Source organism: Dermacentor variabilis, chromosome 10 (assembly GCF_050947875.1).
Source record: "Dermacentor variabilis isolate Ectoservices chromosome 10, ASM5094787v1, whole genome shotgun sequence".
NCBI lineage: Eukaryota > Metazoa > Arthropoda > Arachnida > Ixodida > Ixodidae > Dermacentor > Dermacentor variabilis.
This window is the reverse complement of record NC_134577.1, coordinates 236,842-251,841: the sequence shown is the minus strand read 5'-3', so window position 1 is coordinate 251,841 and position 15,000 is coordinate 236,842. Positions and strand designations below refer to the sequence as shown.

Genomic DNA, 15,000 nt, shown 5'->3' with positions numbered 1-15,000 from the left:
GAAAGGGAAGGTTTGAGGCGTTTAATACACTTGAAAACAAGTCTTCATTGACTGATAAGTGTATGCACCGTGCCAGACTGAGAAGGAAGGTTACTTGAAGCATCTTTTACACCATATACAGAGCAGAAATGTTATGCAAAAGGCGTCAGCAGGGTTCGAGACATCGCCGTTTTTATCAAGAAGACATAATCTTTGGCGCTCTCTTCAGAAGAGTGAGAGCGCATGAAGCTCCAGAAATATTTAGAATTATGTGTCATTCTGGCTTCAACGCATTCAATGTGGTCGTAGTGAATATTCTAATAATAATAATAATCTTAGTGGTAACATGGCACACTAGACAGCTCACAAGACTTCAAAAAGAAAAGGCTGATGCCTGTATGCTAGAGCATCTGATAGCCAGCCATCTAGAGCAGGAATTTACAGAGTGCAGAAGACCCCCCCCCCCCCCTTCATGTGCACATACGCATGCATACACGTACACACACGCTTACACACTTGCTCAATCGCAAAGCATGGCACACATGCACACAGTTCACGTGTCCACAACACGCAGCAGTGCCAATTCAGTCCAGTCGCAAGGAAGGGGAGTCCGAATGACTGGGGGAGGGGGGGGAGGCTCTGTATGCCAGGTATAAGCGTGGAGTTTCGGTGTCTGGCTGTACAGGCTTGATGGGGCTCAGGCTGTGCTGACCGCTTGTTCAGACGGACTGAAGAAAAAAGATTAGTGCTGTCCAGAGAGCCGTCAAGCACCCTGCAGAATATACAGACTAGTGCATTGTTGCACTGGTATTGCACGGTGTGCCACTTGAGGGATTTGAAACCATCTTCGTAGGCTGGCATGAGTTCGGGACTGAAAAGACGGGAGTAGAGGGTGCGTGTTGCCTGGCACTGAACAAGCTCAAGTTTGTCAGTAACGTGAGTTTGGTTAAAAGGGACTATACTGATGAGCAGTACTCAAGCCATGTCAGAATGATAGAAGTGTAGAGTGCTTGGAAAACCTCAGGTCCACAGGGAAGGGAGTCACGGGACCCAAACCCATGAATGCGACGATCCTTAGATACAGTGCTGGTGACTATGCGGAAAAGCCGAGAGAAGGGCTGAATGTTACACAGAATGAGAAGGGCCAGAACAGTCTTTTATAGGATATTAGAGATTGGATTGCGCAACATTTTGACGAGACACACAGAAGAGAAACACACACCACAGAGCTCTGAGTCTTCATAGGGGTGCCTCTGAGGAAGTAGGTTGGACATGCAGCAGTTTTGTTGTGACTGATAGGCATGGCAGTACTTTCTGCAGTGCTACTACAAATTTTGTTATTGTAGGCAGTCATTCACCTTTACGGAACATACATACTTCAAGTGCATATGCTGTACATCGGTGTAATGTTGCATTGAAAGTGTTAACTTGTTAATCAAACGCATTCTGCGAAGATGCATTAGGAACTTAGTTTTGAGTTTATCTTTTTCCTGACTACAGTTTATAGTATCGCAGCGAGAAATATTTTAGTGGAAGCTGAAGAGATTTGGACAGTTTAAAGGGCTCGCCAAGTAGGCATTTGATTTTTTTAATTTAACGTTAGCATAATAGCAGGGTTAAGAGAAATAGTGTCATTGTTCAAGAAACGAACTTTGCAGAAAGTGCGTTTTAGCATAGTGTGATAGTGTAGCCTACGTGTGGGACACTATTCGATCACGCTTTAAATATTGCATACATAGCGCGGCTAAGTGATTCTATCTATTTGCCATGTTTTGCTTTTGCATCTGAAAAGTCAGAGGGGGCTGCTCAGTGAGAGCTGGGAGCGCATTGTATTTGTACTTTCTATGTCTGCCAATCCGCAGTGAAATCAATACAAACAGTAGAAGCTGTCGACCATGGCCTCCAAGCCTCTGAGGCCTTATGCCATTGTGTCTATCTCCCGACTTGGTCGATAGGTGGCGTTGCCATCCCGCAAGTTTTTCTATTTAGGCCTCAACTTCTTAATGAAAAGCGGTCTCGAAAACTCTGCAAGGTTAGCAAGGTTATTCATAATACTGTTTTATCAAAGAGGCCTGAAACTAAGCAAAAGCTGTTTACACAGTCATTTGCTTCAAACAAAGTGAATTTGGCAAAAGCAGCGACAACAGGGACTGCCACCATGTTTTACGTAAACTGCATAAACCATGCAAAGGCGGTAACACTAAATCTAAGAAATGGTGTGCATACATTAAACACTATGAGTCATTATTACACTTGCGCTAAACACACTGAACTAAATATGTCTATTGACAACTCACAGGGGGACCATGACCTGGAGTGTGGGAGCTTTCCCCCAGGACTCGAGCAATGTGACAGCTGCCGGCACTTGTTGCGTGGCCTGGCCCATCAGGGACTGCTGTGTCGTCAGTGCGGTTTAGTGTGCCACAGGGCATGTGCGGCTACTCGAGGCCTGCCTGCATGCCGGCCACCTGCGTCACGGCCCCGACAAGCCCTGCTGGCATTGTCTGCACTGTGGCGGGACTTGGGGGGTGACCACCCAGGCACTGAGGTGCCACCCGTGTTGTCCCGCTGCCTGCGTGAGGCTGAGGCCCTGTGTCAGCGGACAGGGGCCGACCTCTATGAGGTGTATGCGAGTTCAGGTGTGCCAGACCGTGTCCACGAGTTGGCCCTGCGGCTGGCCCAGGACCCCCATGCTGATCTGCCAGGTTACGACCTGGCCTGCTGGGTGGGAACCCTCAAGAAGTATCTGCGTGAGCTGGCCAGCCCTGTCATTCCGGTGCACTTCTACGAACGCCTGCTGGAAGCAGCCAGTGAGTGTGACAATGAAAAACCTTATGCATGTTTTTTTTTTTTTTCTAGGTATTTTTTTTCATGACTGGCATACAGTCCGAACGATTGCTAATGATAGAAATTAGATCTAGGTGTACATCTACACATCCAAGGTATTTTGAATTGACAAGTGTGTTGAAGGGCCCCTTACCAGCTCTGGCCATATTGATCTGACAAGCGCAGTCCATATAGTGCACACTGGTGATCACGCTGCAAAGTATTACACTACTAAGCGCCACGTAAAGAGCTGAAATTTCAAACCAACGCCCTGTGCCCTTCACCTTGTGGGCGCCGCACTCCCTGCCAGAGAATCGACATCATCATCATCATTAAATCAGTTTATTGTTTTTACATCGTATGTTAATTACAGCATATAAGATATACAGACAAGGGTCTCAAAGTACGAGACTGCAGAGGGACCCTCGTTGAAAATTTCATTTAAATAACACAAGGATTAGCAACAGTGCGAACAATAGATATATCAAGTAAAAAATAACAGTAAGCATAACGGAATATAAAGCATGAAAATGCATACAGTCGCCGACCGTTTATTCGGACCTCACGGGGACTGCGAAAATGTCCGAATAAACAGGTGTCCGAAAAAGCAGATTTATTTATTTATTTATTCAAAATACCCCCAAAGGCCCTCATTACGAGGGTATTACATGGGGGGGGGGGGGGGGTCAATCACAAGCACTGGTTGTAGTTTGTACATACTAAAAACAAGAGAGGTTAACAGAAGTAATAATACAGTGAAACATAGTTAACATACAAGATAATTAGGTCACAATTATTACAGAGAAAACATTAGTACATATTAGGAGAACATAAGGCAACTGCACTAAAAACACCAACAAATATCGAAAAACACTGTAAAAGTCCCAAAAAAGAATAATAATACGATTAGTCGACAAGTCGTGAGCGAATTAAATGTTGAAACTTAGTCAAGTCTGGTTCCGTGGCAATGACTGATGGTAAGGCGTTCCATTCAGTTATTGTGCGTGGTAAGAACGAAGATGCATAATGGGATGACTGGCAGTTAATGCGTTTGACTTTGTATGGATGGTCACGGCGTGGAAAAATAACTGTTGGTGACTGAATGAAATCATCGTGAAGTGATGGATGGTGATAAAGCTTATGGAAAAGTGTTAGGCGAGAAATTTTACGGCGAAGTGCTAAGTTGTCCAAGTCAGCTTTATTCTTTAACGCGGTGACGCTGGTGTAACGTGAATAATCTGAAAATATAAATCGCGCAGCACGGTTCTGCAAGGCTTCGATGTTACTTATGATATACGTTTGTTCGGGATCCCAGATGGCAGACGCGTATTCTAGTTTAGGACGGATTAATGTTGTGTATGCTAGTTTTTTAACATGCATTGGGGCTTCTTTTAAGTTATGTTTAATAAGTCCGAGAGTACGATTTGAAGAGGCAAGGGTAAGGTTAATATGATTATTCCATGATAAGTTTGATTGAAGATTGATGCCAAGGTACTTGTAAGTAGTTGCGAGTTCCACAGGGTTGTTATCAAGGGAGTAGGTGGTTAGAATTCGTGGCCTATTGGTGAAAGACATGAGTTTAGTTTTGGAAATATTTAATGGCATTAACCAATTAGAACACCATGCACTTATTGCGTCCAGGTCAGTTTGTAGTAAGTGGCTATCGGTGTTACTTGTTACACATCGGTAAACTACACAATCGTCTGCAAATAGTCTGATTTTAGATGAAACGCAACTGGGTAAATCATTAATATAAATTAGAAAGAGTAAAGGACCAAGTACGCTGCCTTGTGGAACTCCAGACGTAACATCAGCATAACATGAGTTAGAATTGTTAACTGATGTAAACTGAATTCTAGATGAGAGAAAATCGGTGATCCATGCAATTATAGTAGGGTGAATGTTAAGCTGTGAAAGTTTAAGTACCAACCTATGGTGTGGAACACGGTCAAATGCCTTAGAAAAATCTAAAAATATTGCGTCAACTTGGAACCCGGCGTCTATTAGTGCATGTATGTCGTTAATAAATCCGGCAAGTTGTGTGTCACATGAGTAGCCCTTGCGAAAACCGTGCTGATGCTTAAAAATAATGTTATGGTCTTCAAGGAAGTTGATTACTTGACTGTGTATGATATGTTCGAGTAATTTACAAATAGTGCTGGTTAAGGAGATGGGACGATAATTAAGGGGAGAAGCGCGATCACCTGATTTGAAAATGGGTATTATTTTAGCAATGCGCCAGTCATTAGGAATACCACCAGTTGATAGTGACTGGGAAAATAGAGCTGTTAACAGAGGACAAATACTATGCGATGTATTCTTTAAAATTTTATTGTTGAAACCTAGATGGTCGGCACTAGATGACATTTTAAGATTGGTTAGTAGAGATAAAACACCAGCCTCACTGATGTCTACCTCATGCATTGTGATTCCCACTAATGTCTTTAAAGTTGGCAATGAGTTAATATTTTCATGAGTGAAAATTGTTACAAACGTATCATTAAGAAGTTGAGCTCAATCTGAATCGCTGATGGAAACACCAAAAGAATCAGTAAGAATGATGTCAGTGCGAATTGCAGGGTTCACCACACGCCAAAAGTGACGAGTATTAGTTTTTAGCATGGATGGTAAATCATGAGAAAAAAAGTTTTTGCGAGTGGATTTTAGTAATGCCTTATAAGCCTTTTCACATGCTTTGTGTTTATCATGAGCACTCGCTACACCAGTCAGCTTAGCCTGCCTGTAAAGTCTTTTCTTTTTGTTATTAAGCCGCCGAAGCTTGTTAGTAAACCATGGAGAACTGCTTTTGTAGGAAATGGATAACACAGGAATGTAGGTGTCAATGAGTGAACTGAGGGTGGCCTTAAACAGGACCCAGTTCTGTTCAATGGAACGGGAATGAAAATCATGCAGAAATTGACCTGAAAATGTGGTTAATTCATTGTTAATTGCGTCGAAATTGGCCTTACCGTAACACCTTATTTTCTTTTTGGTAATTATTCTTTTGCTCACGCAAAAGTTAATGCATCCAGTTATGACATCATGGTCAGCGATGCCTGCTTCATGAGTTATGTCAGATAATATATCCGGATTATTAGTTAAGATTAAGTCTAGTATATTGGCAGAAGTTTCAGTGGATCGTGTTGGTTGACTAATAAGTTGGGTTAATGAAAAGTCAAGACAAGTGCCGAGAAAGGTATGCGCGGCCGCATCCGTGGCCGATACGGAGAGCGTCGACCAATCTATATTAGGAAAATTGAAATCGCCAAATATGATAATCACCGACCTCGGAAAATGCGCGCACACCTCGCTCAACACTCGATGATACTCTTCGGAAAACGCGCCAGACATGTCGGGTGGGCGATAAAAAACGCCAATTATCACACCAAATGCAGCACCCTTCAGGGAAATCCAAATACATTCCAGAAAAGAATCGATAATGATGGGTGCGGCGATGAATTCTTCCTTTATCGCGATGAGCACACCGCCCCCTCTACGCTGTTGCCTATCACATCGAAAAAACTTGAAAGTGGATTCACTCGTAAAGATGTTGTTATCGTGTATGGTGTTGTTAAGCCAGGTCTCGGTAAGTAACACCAAAGAAGCCTGGAATGAATCGATGAGCGATGAGAGTGCAATACCATTAGCGATAACACTTCTAGCGTTGGTGTATAAAAAGAGAAATTTGTTATCAGTGCTAGAGTGCAATTTTACGGGTGATCCAGTAGATGAAACTGAGCTTAATGAAACAAAAGAGGAGGAACATCATTGATCCCTGCGCCGAGAAACAAGAACAGCCTGGCCTTCATTGGTGTTCCACTCGTAAACTTCGTTGTTTAAGTGCAGTTTGTTGAAAACCAGACGCACTCGGTCTCCGTCTTTCTTCATAGTTCTCGAGAACTGGAGAAGTTTCCGTCGCTTTTCGCGAACTGCTTCCGAGTAATCTCGCGAGATGCTGAAGTTAGTGTTCTTCAACTTATGGCCGCGGCTCAGAACCAATTCAACTTCTTTTTCATTGAAAAATTTGGCTATGATAGGCCGCTTCTTCTCAGACGAAAAGCGGCCCACACGATGTGCTCTCGAAATCGACGTCACGGTAAGCCCAAGTTTTTGGGTACAGAAATTACTTACGAGTCGTTCTGACTCTTCCCAAGTTTCAGACCTCGCCGAATCTGTTAATCCATAAAAGAGAACGTTAGACCGCCTAGAGCGATTTTCGAGGTCGTCAATTTTTTCCTGTACGCCTACGAGACCGTTGTCACTGCTCGTGATGGACTGCGCACATGGGGCCGCTGCAACTTTCTGCTCTAGATCAAGGACACGCTTTGTCAGTTTTTCTAAATCATACTTTAACTCAACGTGCATATGAAGCACCTTGTTAACAGATTCTTGCAGCGCAGAATTGCTAGCTTCAACACGCAAGATAGAGCCAGCCACAAGGTCTAGCTTTTCCTCTTGAGCCTTGGTCATGGGTCCAGGGTTTAGCTCGACATCACCATCCAGAACAAGCAGGCACAACAGATACGATGCACAAGCGCGAACACTTTTCAAAACATGGGGTGGCCACGACACTGCTAAAAGACAGACATCATCGTCACGATAGGAATAAGCGTCATAGTAGCTAACCTGTACAAACATCAGCGGTGAGCGCAGGATCGCAGTGCCAGTGCCGTGGCCCAGGGCGGCGTTGGAATGCGCGCACTTTTGTACTGCCCGCTCAGCTGACTCAGTCCCACGTTGCCAGACGGAAAAATCTGCGGCGTCCAGAAGTGGCGGAGCATCCAGCAGAGGTGAAGTGGCAAAAAACGGTGTTGATAAACCGCAGTCCGTTGACGAAAGTGCGCCGAGCCAGGGGGAGCTTGTATCGCTGTGCCATTCACCGATGGGTGTCATCGGGACCGGTTGCATCGAAGAAACAGACCATGGCCGGCCCAGGAAAATCGGCAGCAGGACCTGTACAAACATCAGCGGTGAGCGCAGGATCGCAGTGCCAGTGCCGTGGCCCAGGGCGGCGTTGGAATGCGCGCACTTTTGTACTGCCCGCTCAGCTGACTCAGTCCCACGTTGCCAGACGGAAAAATCTGCGGCGTCCAGAAGTGGCGGAGCATCCAGCAGAGGTGAAGTAGCAAAAAACGGTGTTGATAAACCGCAGTCCGTTGACGAAAGTGCGCCGAGCCAGGGGGAGCTTGTATCGCTGTGCCATTCACCGATGGGTGTCATCGGGACCGGTTGCATCGAAGAAACAGACCATGGCCGGCCCAGGAAAATCGGCAGCAGGACCTGTACAAACATCAGCGGTGAGCGCAGGATCGCAGTGCCAGTGCCGTGGCCCCTAAGAAATTAAGAAAAAAAAAAGAAATCCTTTATTTCCACGCACTTATTCGGGCTCGGCAGTACGCTTGGAAGAAATCGTGAATACGCCGTTGCACGCTGTTCCGTTTTCGCGCAATCAGATAAGCCTGAATCTCGGAGAGGGTCGTACGGTCACTATTAGCGGCTGAAAGCACAGTCACTACTTGTACATACACGCTCCGCATGCGACGGCAGCGTAGCACACGGCGCTCAGTCATCGTCCGGCGGTGCAGCAGAAACCTGACGAATGATCTTGCCGTCGTCGAGTTCTGCGCATTTCAATACAGCAGTGTCAGCACCGATGAAACTGTCAAATGAGACGGTGTCCGGAATCGCAATGCAACCACTGCGCAGGTCTCGGCAGAACATTTTCCGCGTCAGTAGGGAGCACATCGGAAGGCGACAAGTTGCCTCCCGGCACCCGCTTGCAGGCATTCCCCAGCGCAGTTTGCGCAGGCACTGTCGGCGCCATTAGACCTTTGACGCGATGTTTACGTATGCCGCGTTGGCTCACCGAAACCTCGACACAGCACACAAAGCAAACACCACCGTACCGACACCGGTCGCACAAACGAAAAAGCGGCCTGCTCGCAGCGTCAGCGAAGAAACAAATCAGCTGCTGGATTGTCTTGACATGGCTTACTAAGCTGAAACCGGAACTGCTGCAGAGCCACTCTATCTAACCAGGCAGAAACGATGATGATGAGCGGGGATTTTCAGTAGCGCCACTTCGTGGGGCAGCAAGGAAGCTCCGTTCAAAACAAAAATGGCGTTCAACAAGTCGAACCATGCACCGGCGGTCAGAGTCGGTGCATGGTGCTCTCGACCGACTCAAGGAGTGTCCGAAAAATCAGACGAGAGGTTGCAAGGTGTCCGAACTATCGGCAGTTGTTATACATTATGGTCTATGGGGAGAATGACGGTGCTGCGAGGCTGACCGAATAATCGGGCATGTCCGAATTTTCGGAGTCCGGAAAATCGGTCGGCGACTGTAATAGCAAAAAATGAAGAAATTTCGAAATAAATACTGTGTATAAAAACACAAATCTAGTACAACTCAACAAGTAAGATTATCAAAAATTTAGCATATTTAATGGAATGTTGAAAGAGATTAAAGAAACTTTGGATGTTAGAGACAAGGGTAAATGATTCCACAACGTGATCGTGCAGAAAGATGATAATGATTTACTGTAATTAGTTGAAACCTTGGGTCAATAACATAAATGTGCCTATGTAAATTGCAGTGCTGTAACACCACTCACAGTGACACAATGATTTCAATAATTATTCAAGGCAACATCAGTTATTTGTTTGATCTGTTTCATCAGTAGATGATTTAATGTTTAAAGCAATAACTACAAACCGAATGTCTGTGAGTCATTGTTTTACTCCATGCTATAGCAAGAGTTACATACTGCCGTTTCGTCTACTTGTTCCCACGTCGTGCGGTCGCACATGCAGAAAATGAAACTATGTTCCATTTTCTACCGGATTACAATGCGCAATCATGCTTTTTGATTCACTTGTTTGCCTCAGTGCTCGTCACGAAATGCAAGAACACCCGTGTCCTATGCATTGGGGGATCGTTAAAGATCCCCTGGTGGTCAAAATAAATAATAAACGCTGAGATGCAGGTGTCCCTTATACAAGCCAAAATAAACTTTTTAAAGTGGTGAAGCACAACACTGAGCCGTCGTACGCGGGCTGATAGTATGTCAGGACAGTTGAGGTTGACTTACAAGCTGTTGAGAGAGAATCTTAATTATGACAAAGTTCGGGCCTCATACCACTGAGCTTGCTATCAGTTGATAGAAATAGCTCATATTTCAAAATATTTGCTTCTGTATGTATCTCCTTTTTATTCATACTTGAAAATGTCCGACTCGATTAGCAATTTTTTTCGAGGACATTTTATTTGCTGTGCATTTTACTAACCCCTCCCTTCGGTTCTCTTTTTGAATAAAGTAAACACGACTCCTTAGTATTCAAACTGGATCAAATCGTTTTTTTTTTTTTTTTCCTTCCACATGCTTACTAGAGAGTGACAGCATCGGGCGACATGGTTTCCCGTCTTGACATAAAACATAGCTCTGTGTCGCTCAGGGAAATTTGCAAAGGCACTCGGGGTAAACATGGGAAACTCAGGGAATTTGGACATGTCAACTTGGTAGACACCCTGAATACTTTTTGTTGGCTTTTTAAAAAAAGTCTATTGTATGTGTTGCAGGATCACCTAGCAGAGTGGGTTAGCCTAGGCATGGGCTACAAACCTGTTTGCGATTATTGCGGAGACGCTTCATAAATGCAGACTATCAGATTAACTGTGGACCATACGAAGGATGACATGTTGTTCCTAATAGACAGCGATAAAGTGATGATGATGGTCCAGGGTGTCTACCAAACGGGAATCCAGCAATCATCGAAAGTGAACGAGTCGCACTAATGCTGGCTCCAGTAACAAATGAATCTCAACAAATTGTATTTGACGCCATGTCGTCGGCTCGAGGAGTTTGCAGAGTACAGTCGACGACCAATTTTCCAGACTCCCGATTTTTCTGACATGCGCTATGATTCGCACGGCTTCACAGCGCCACCACATACCCCATAGTGTCAATATATAAGAATGTCTGAAATTTCACATGCAATAACACTTTGCCAACCAATATTTCGGATTTCTTGCTGGGACTGCAGGTCTGGAACGGCATTAATCAAAGCCACTGCTGCCGCCATTTTGATTGTCTCAACACCTTGAACCGGCGCTCCAGCAGGCAGATCCGCTGGCAGCCGTAGCCACCATTGTGGCAACGCCAGGCCTAGCGGCCTCTACGTTGGCTATTAAGCTTCTTGCCGTGCGGTGCCATATTTTTCATTGAAAGAAAATGGCACTGGCTCCGCCTCTGTAATCCTCGTGATTGGCTTCAAAGCTCGGAAAACAATGCATTGCATAATGCCAGTGCTCGAAAGTCAGCTTCGCCTCAGTACAGCAGTGTTAGGCGGCAAAGCATATGAAAAATATTTCGGTGAAACTTAACAAGTGTGGGAAGGAGCAATTGTAACTGGCACAGTATGTATTTCTTAATTATACATGCATGCATCCCCATCTCCTGTCACACTATGAGCACCGATATGCCTAATAAGTCTACTGGAAGGCCTCCAGAGCTTTTTCGGACATCCATGTGGCGATTTTAGCCCTTAAGAGCAGTTTGACAGGCATTCCTCTTTCTTTCTTTTTTTCTTCCTTCCTTTTTTTTCCTTTTTTGACGTTTTCACGGTCCTTTGGGAGTCCAAAAAATGGATGTTGACTGTACAACTGACCAAGAAGATGCTTCAAATGGTCCCTCTGGTGAAGGCGTGGTGGAAGGACGAGAACGGGAAAGGATCCATGCATTGAAGCATTAACGGGAAAGAAAACGTGCCACCGCCTCTCTGAAGAAGCTTGAACTCAAAAAACAAAGTGTTGGCTGACGCCGAAATGCAGATGTTCCTCATCCTAACAAAAATAAACTTTAAAGCAGTGCAACCCAGCACTGAGTGTTGTGTACGGGCTGAGAGTATGTCGGGCCAGTTGAGGTTGACTTTCCAGCTGCCGAGAGAGAATCTTAGTTCCGACAAAGTTCAGGCCTCATACCAAGGAGCTTGCTTTCAGTTAATAGAAATAGCTCATATTCGTAAATATCTGTTTCTGTGCGCATCTACTTTTCATTGGTATCTGAAAATGTTTGCCTCAATTTGGAATGCGTGTTGCCTCCTTTTTTTTTTTCAAATATATTCAATAAATTTTCATATATACTGGCAAATAACTTCCAATAAACAGCAGTGTCTTTTGGCATTATTTCTGCCTCTTGTTTAATTCGACCAGCTTGGTTCGACCCATCAATATCGAATTAACGGAAGTCAGCTATTTTTATTCTTTACCTTAAGGAATTTGCAGTGCAGGTTTGTTCTATTTCATCCGTGTACTTGGATTGATACCAGGCCACTGGTGTAGAGTGATTTAGCTTTGCAAAATAGAAACCAAAGAAACGCAATCTCGGTAGCTGCTTACTAGGTGCAGTGCTGCATAGTCATAAAATAATCAATCTCGATCAACTGTACAGCAAAATACAAAATGTTGCAAAAGCCCATAACATAATAGCCGTGTTAATTCGAACACTTGTGCAAAAAACATAGCTTCTAAGTTTCCGCCCTTGGAAATAATAGGACTTACACGGGTATGGCATTGTTACAACTTGGTTGCAGACTGTACAGAACAAAACATCTTTCGTAAAGGCAACACCTGCGACACAGGCATGAATCATTGTGAAGGTTAGTGTATCAGTTTCTCATTTGTCCCTTAACCTCAACAGGCCAGTTTCGCACAGGTGCAAGCCATCTTACATGCACAACTTAATAGAATGAAGTGTGTTTTCGAAGCATTGGGCACTGTGGCTGTTCGAAAACAAATCTCAGTGCACCTGCACGTGTCAGGTCGCAGTGCATTCAATATGTTCTGTAATTTGAGCAACACAGGAAATGCGCTCTTTCACTCCAATAAATTAAATTAGTGTGTGAGGCTGAGAGAGAGAGAGAGAAAAACTTTATTTGGTTTCTTCAAGGATTTAGCGTCTCGAGGTCTCGGCCGTCTTCTTAGGCGCCGGCGACTTGGAGCCTCTTCCGGCAAGGGTGGGCCCCTATTCCAGGGCTCCACTGAGCCTAGCAACCTGACTAGCGTGCTGTACTGAGGCCCTTTAGGCCGTGAGCTCGCAGCTGGTAAGCCAACTCTCCCATTGCTCCGCACTCGGGTTATTGTGTTGGTGGAATGATTGTGTTTACATTCCCATGTGACATGATATAGTGTGGGTGTGGCCCCGCACCATGGGCAGGTGTCTCTGTATTGTGTTGGGTACATTTTGTTTAGGATGTATAAATTTGGGAAGGAGTTTGTCTGCAATCTGCGCCAGCTCATTGCTTCTTCCTGCGTTAGAGCTTTGTGCAGTGGGGGATATTTGTCTCTCGTCCCTCTGTATAAGTTTAAGATTTCTGTGTATCCTCCTTCACAAGCATGTGGGTGATACTCCGGGGCGTGCGACTGCTCTGCTCGGAACGTGGTTTCTCGAGCTAGGCTGTCTGCCCTTTCGTTACCCTCTATGCCTGCGTGGGCCGGAATCCAGATTAACTTGTGCGTAACGTTCCTCTCGGCGAAGTTGGCTCCGCCAAGAATTCTGAGGGCGGCTTTGCTAATCCTGCCCCTCGTGTAATGTCTGCACGCTTCCTTTGAGCCTGTTAAGATGTTTAGAGGCCTGCCTGTCCTATATCCTTCTACTGCCGCCAGTGCCACGGCAATTTCTTCGGCCTCCGCTGTGTCGGCTGCCTTTGCCGTCGCACATGTGATCAGATTCCCATCGCCGTCCACCACCACCGCTGTGGCCGTGCGCTTCCCTTCTCGCGGGTACGTGGCAGCATCCGTGTATACCATGTTCTCTAGTAGCGTTAGTGTCTTTTCCACGTATTTGGCTCGCGCCTGCCTTCTGCTCTCGTGGAGGTTGGGGTCCATGTTCTTAGGTACTGGCCTAACGCTTATTATTTTTCTTAAGCAGTCGGGCACGTCTGCGTATCTATCTACGTGTCCGCTCGTGTCCCGTCCCAGCCTAGTCAGGAGCGCTCTCCCTGCAGGGGTGACTTTAGTCTGGCTTTTTGCGTTTCGAGCAGGGCTTCCGCCAGTTCACTGAAAGTGTTGCTGATGCCCAGTTGGAGCAGTTTTTCGTTTGAAATGTTTTTTGGCAGATGGAGAGCCGTCTTGTATGCTTTCCTGAGTATCGTGTCTGCCTGTTCCCTCTCTCCTTTGGCTGAAAAACTTTTTCTAAATCTCTTCATTCTCCTTCATTACAAACTGTTATATTTTTTCTTTGTGTATTGGACTGAACCACAAAATATGCAGAAGTCTGTATCCCCCCGCAGGGGCGTCTGCGTCAGCAGGCGTTTGGTGTGTTGCGACACCACGTACCCGAGCACATGGGGGTTGGACCCTCCCGCGTGTAGCCGTGCGTGGCTTAGCCGTGTCCGGGGAAAAGGGGATCCTGGGGGTTGAGCCAATGCCGAGTGTTTGGACCTTTACGGCCCCTCGGCGGCGGCAACACACCTCTTTGGCCTCTGCTTCACGTAGACGGCACCCCCGGACTGACCCACCCGGGGGAAACCGGTAGTCGCCTTTTCCTGTCTCTCTCTTCTCAAACCTTCGTCTTTATCTCTCACTTTACATCTTTCCTGTCTTCTTCTCTCTTCTATTTACTTCCTTTCTCCTTGGCGGCAAGGGTTAACCCTGTGTGGCTATCCAACCTTGGGTAAACCATATTCGGTTATAGTGACGGCGTACGACTGGCGTCGTGCAGACTTGTATGCAAGCTCTGCCGCGTCCCCTCGTTGGGCTCCATGGTGGGCGGTCGGCGCTGTTGCCGAATGTACACACATATTCATGGAAACTTCTTTCCCCTCCCTTGTTGATCGCCCTCAGAAACGAGGGCGCACCGAAGATGTCTTCAAGTTTTTTGGACACCAAATCCAGAATTTCCCGCGATTCCACGTTATCCACTCTGAAAAGCCAAACAAAGCAGTTCGAAACATTTCCCCATTCCTTGTCTCAAAGTCCTTGACTGGTGTTTTTGGTCCAGGTTACAAGGTGTCGAGAATGGGAAGCGGTGACCTCCTCTTGGAGCTCCGCGATCTGAAACAATATGAGAATATACAGAAACTAGTGTCATTTGGGGAGACCCCCATAACAGTAACCTCACACCGTACAATGAACACCACCCGTGGTGTTGTGTCAGATGATGATTTGATTGACCTGACGGAGGCGGAGCTCCTGGA

At 45.7% G+C, this 15,000-nt stretch overlaps 1 protein-coding gene across 5 annotated transcripts in view; it reads left to right on the top strand.

Annotated features, from left to right (window-relative positions):
• Window positions 1–15,000, top strand: part of Pi3K21B (phosphatidylinositol 3-kinase regulatory subunit alpha) — a 223,147-nt gene that overhangs the window by 194,684 nt on the left and 13,463 nt on the right. For all 5 annotated transcript variants that reach the window (XM_075671265.1, XM_075671263.1, XM_075671262.1 and 2 more), the window contains one exon: window positions 2,279–2,789. In XM_075671265.1, the coding sequence (XP_075527380.1) occupies window positions 2,279–2,789 (511 nt within the window). The remainder of the gene's footprint in view (window positions 1–2,278; window positions 2,790–15,000) is intronic.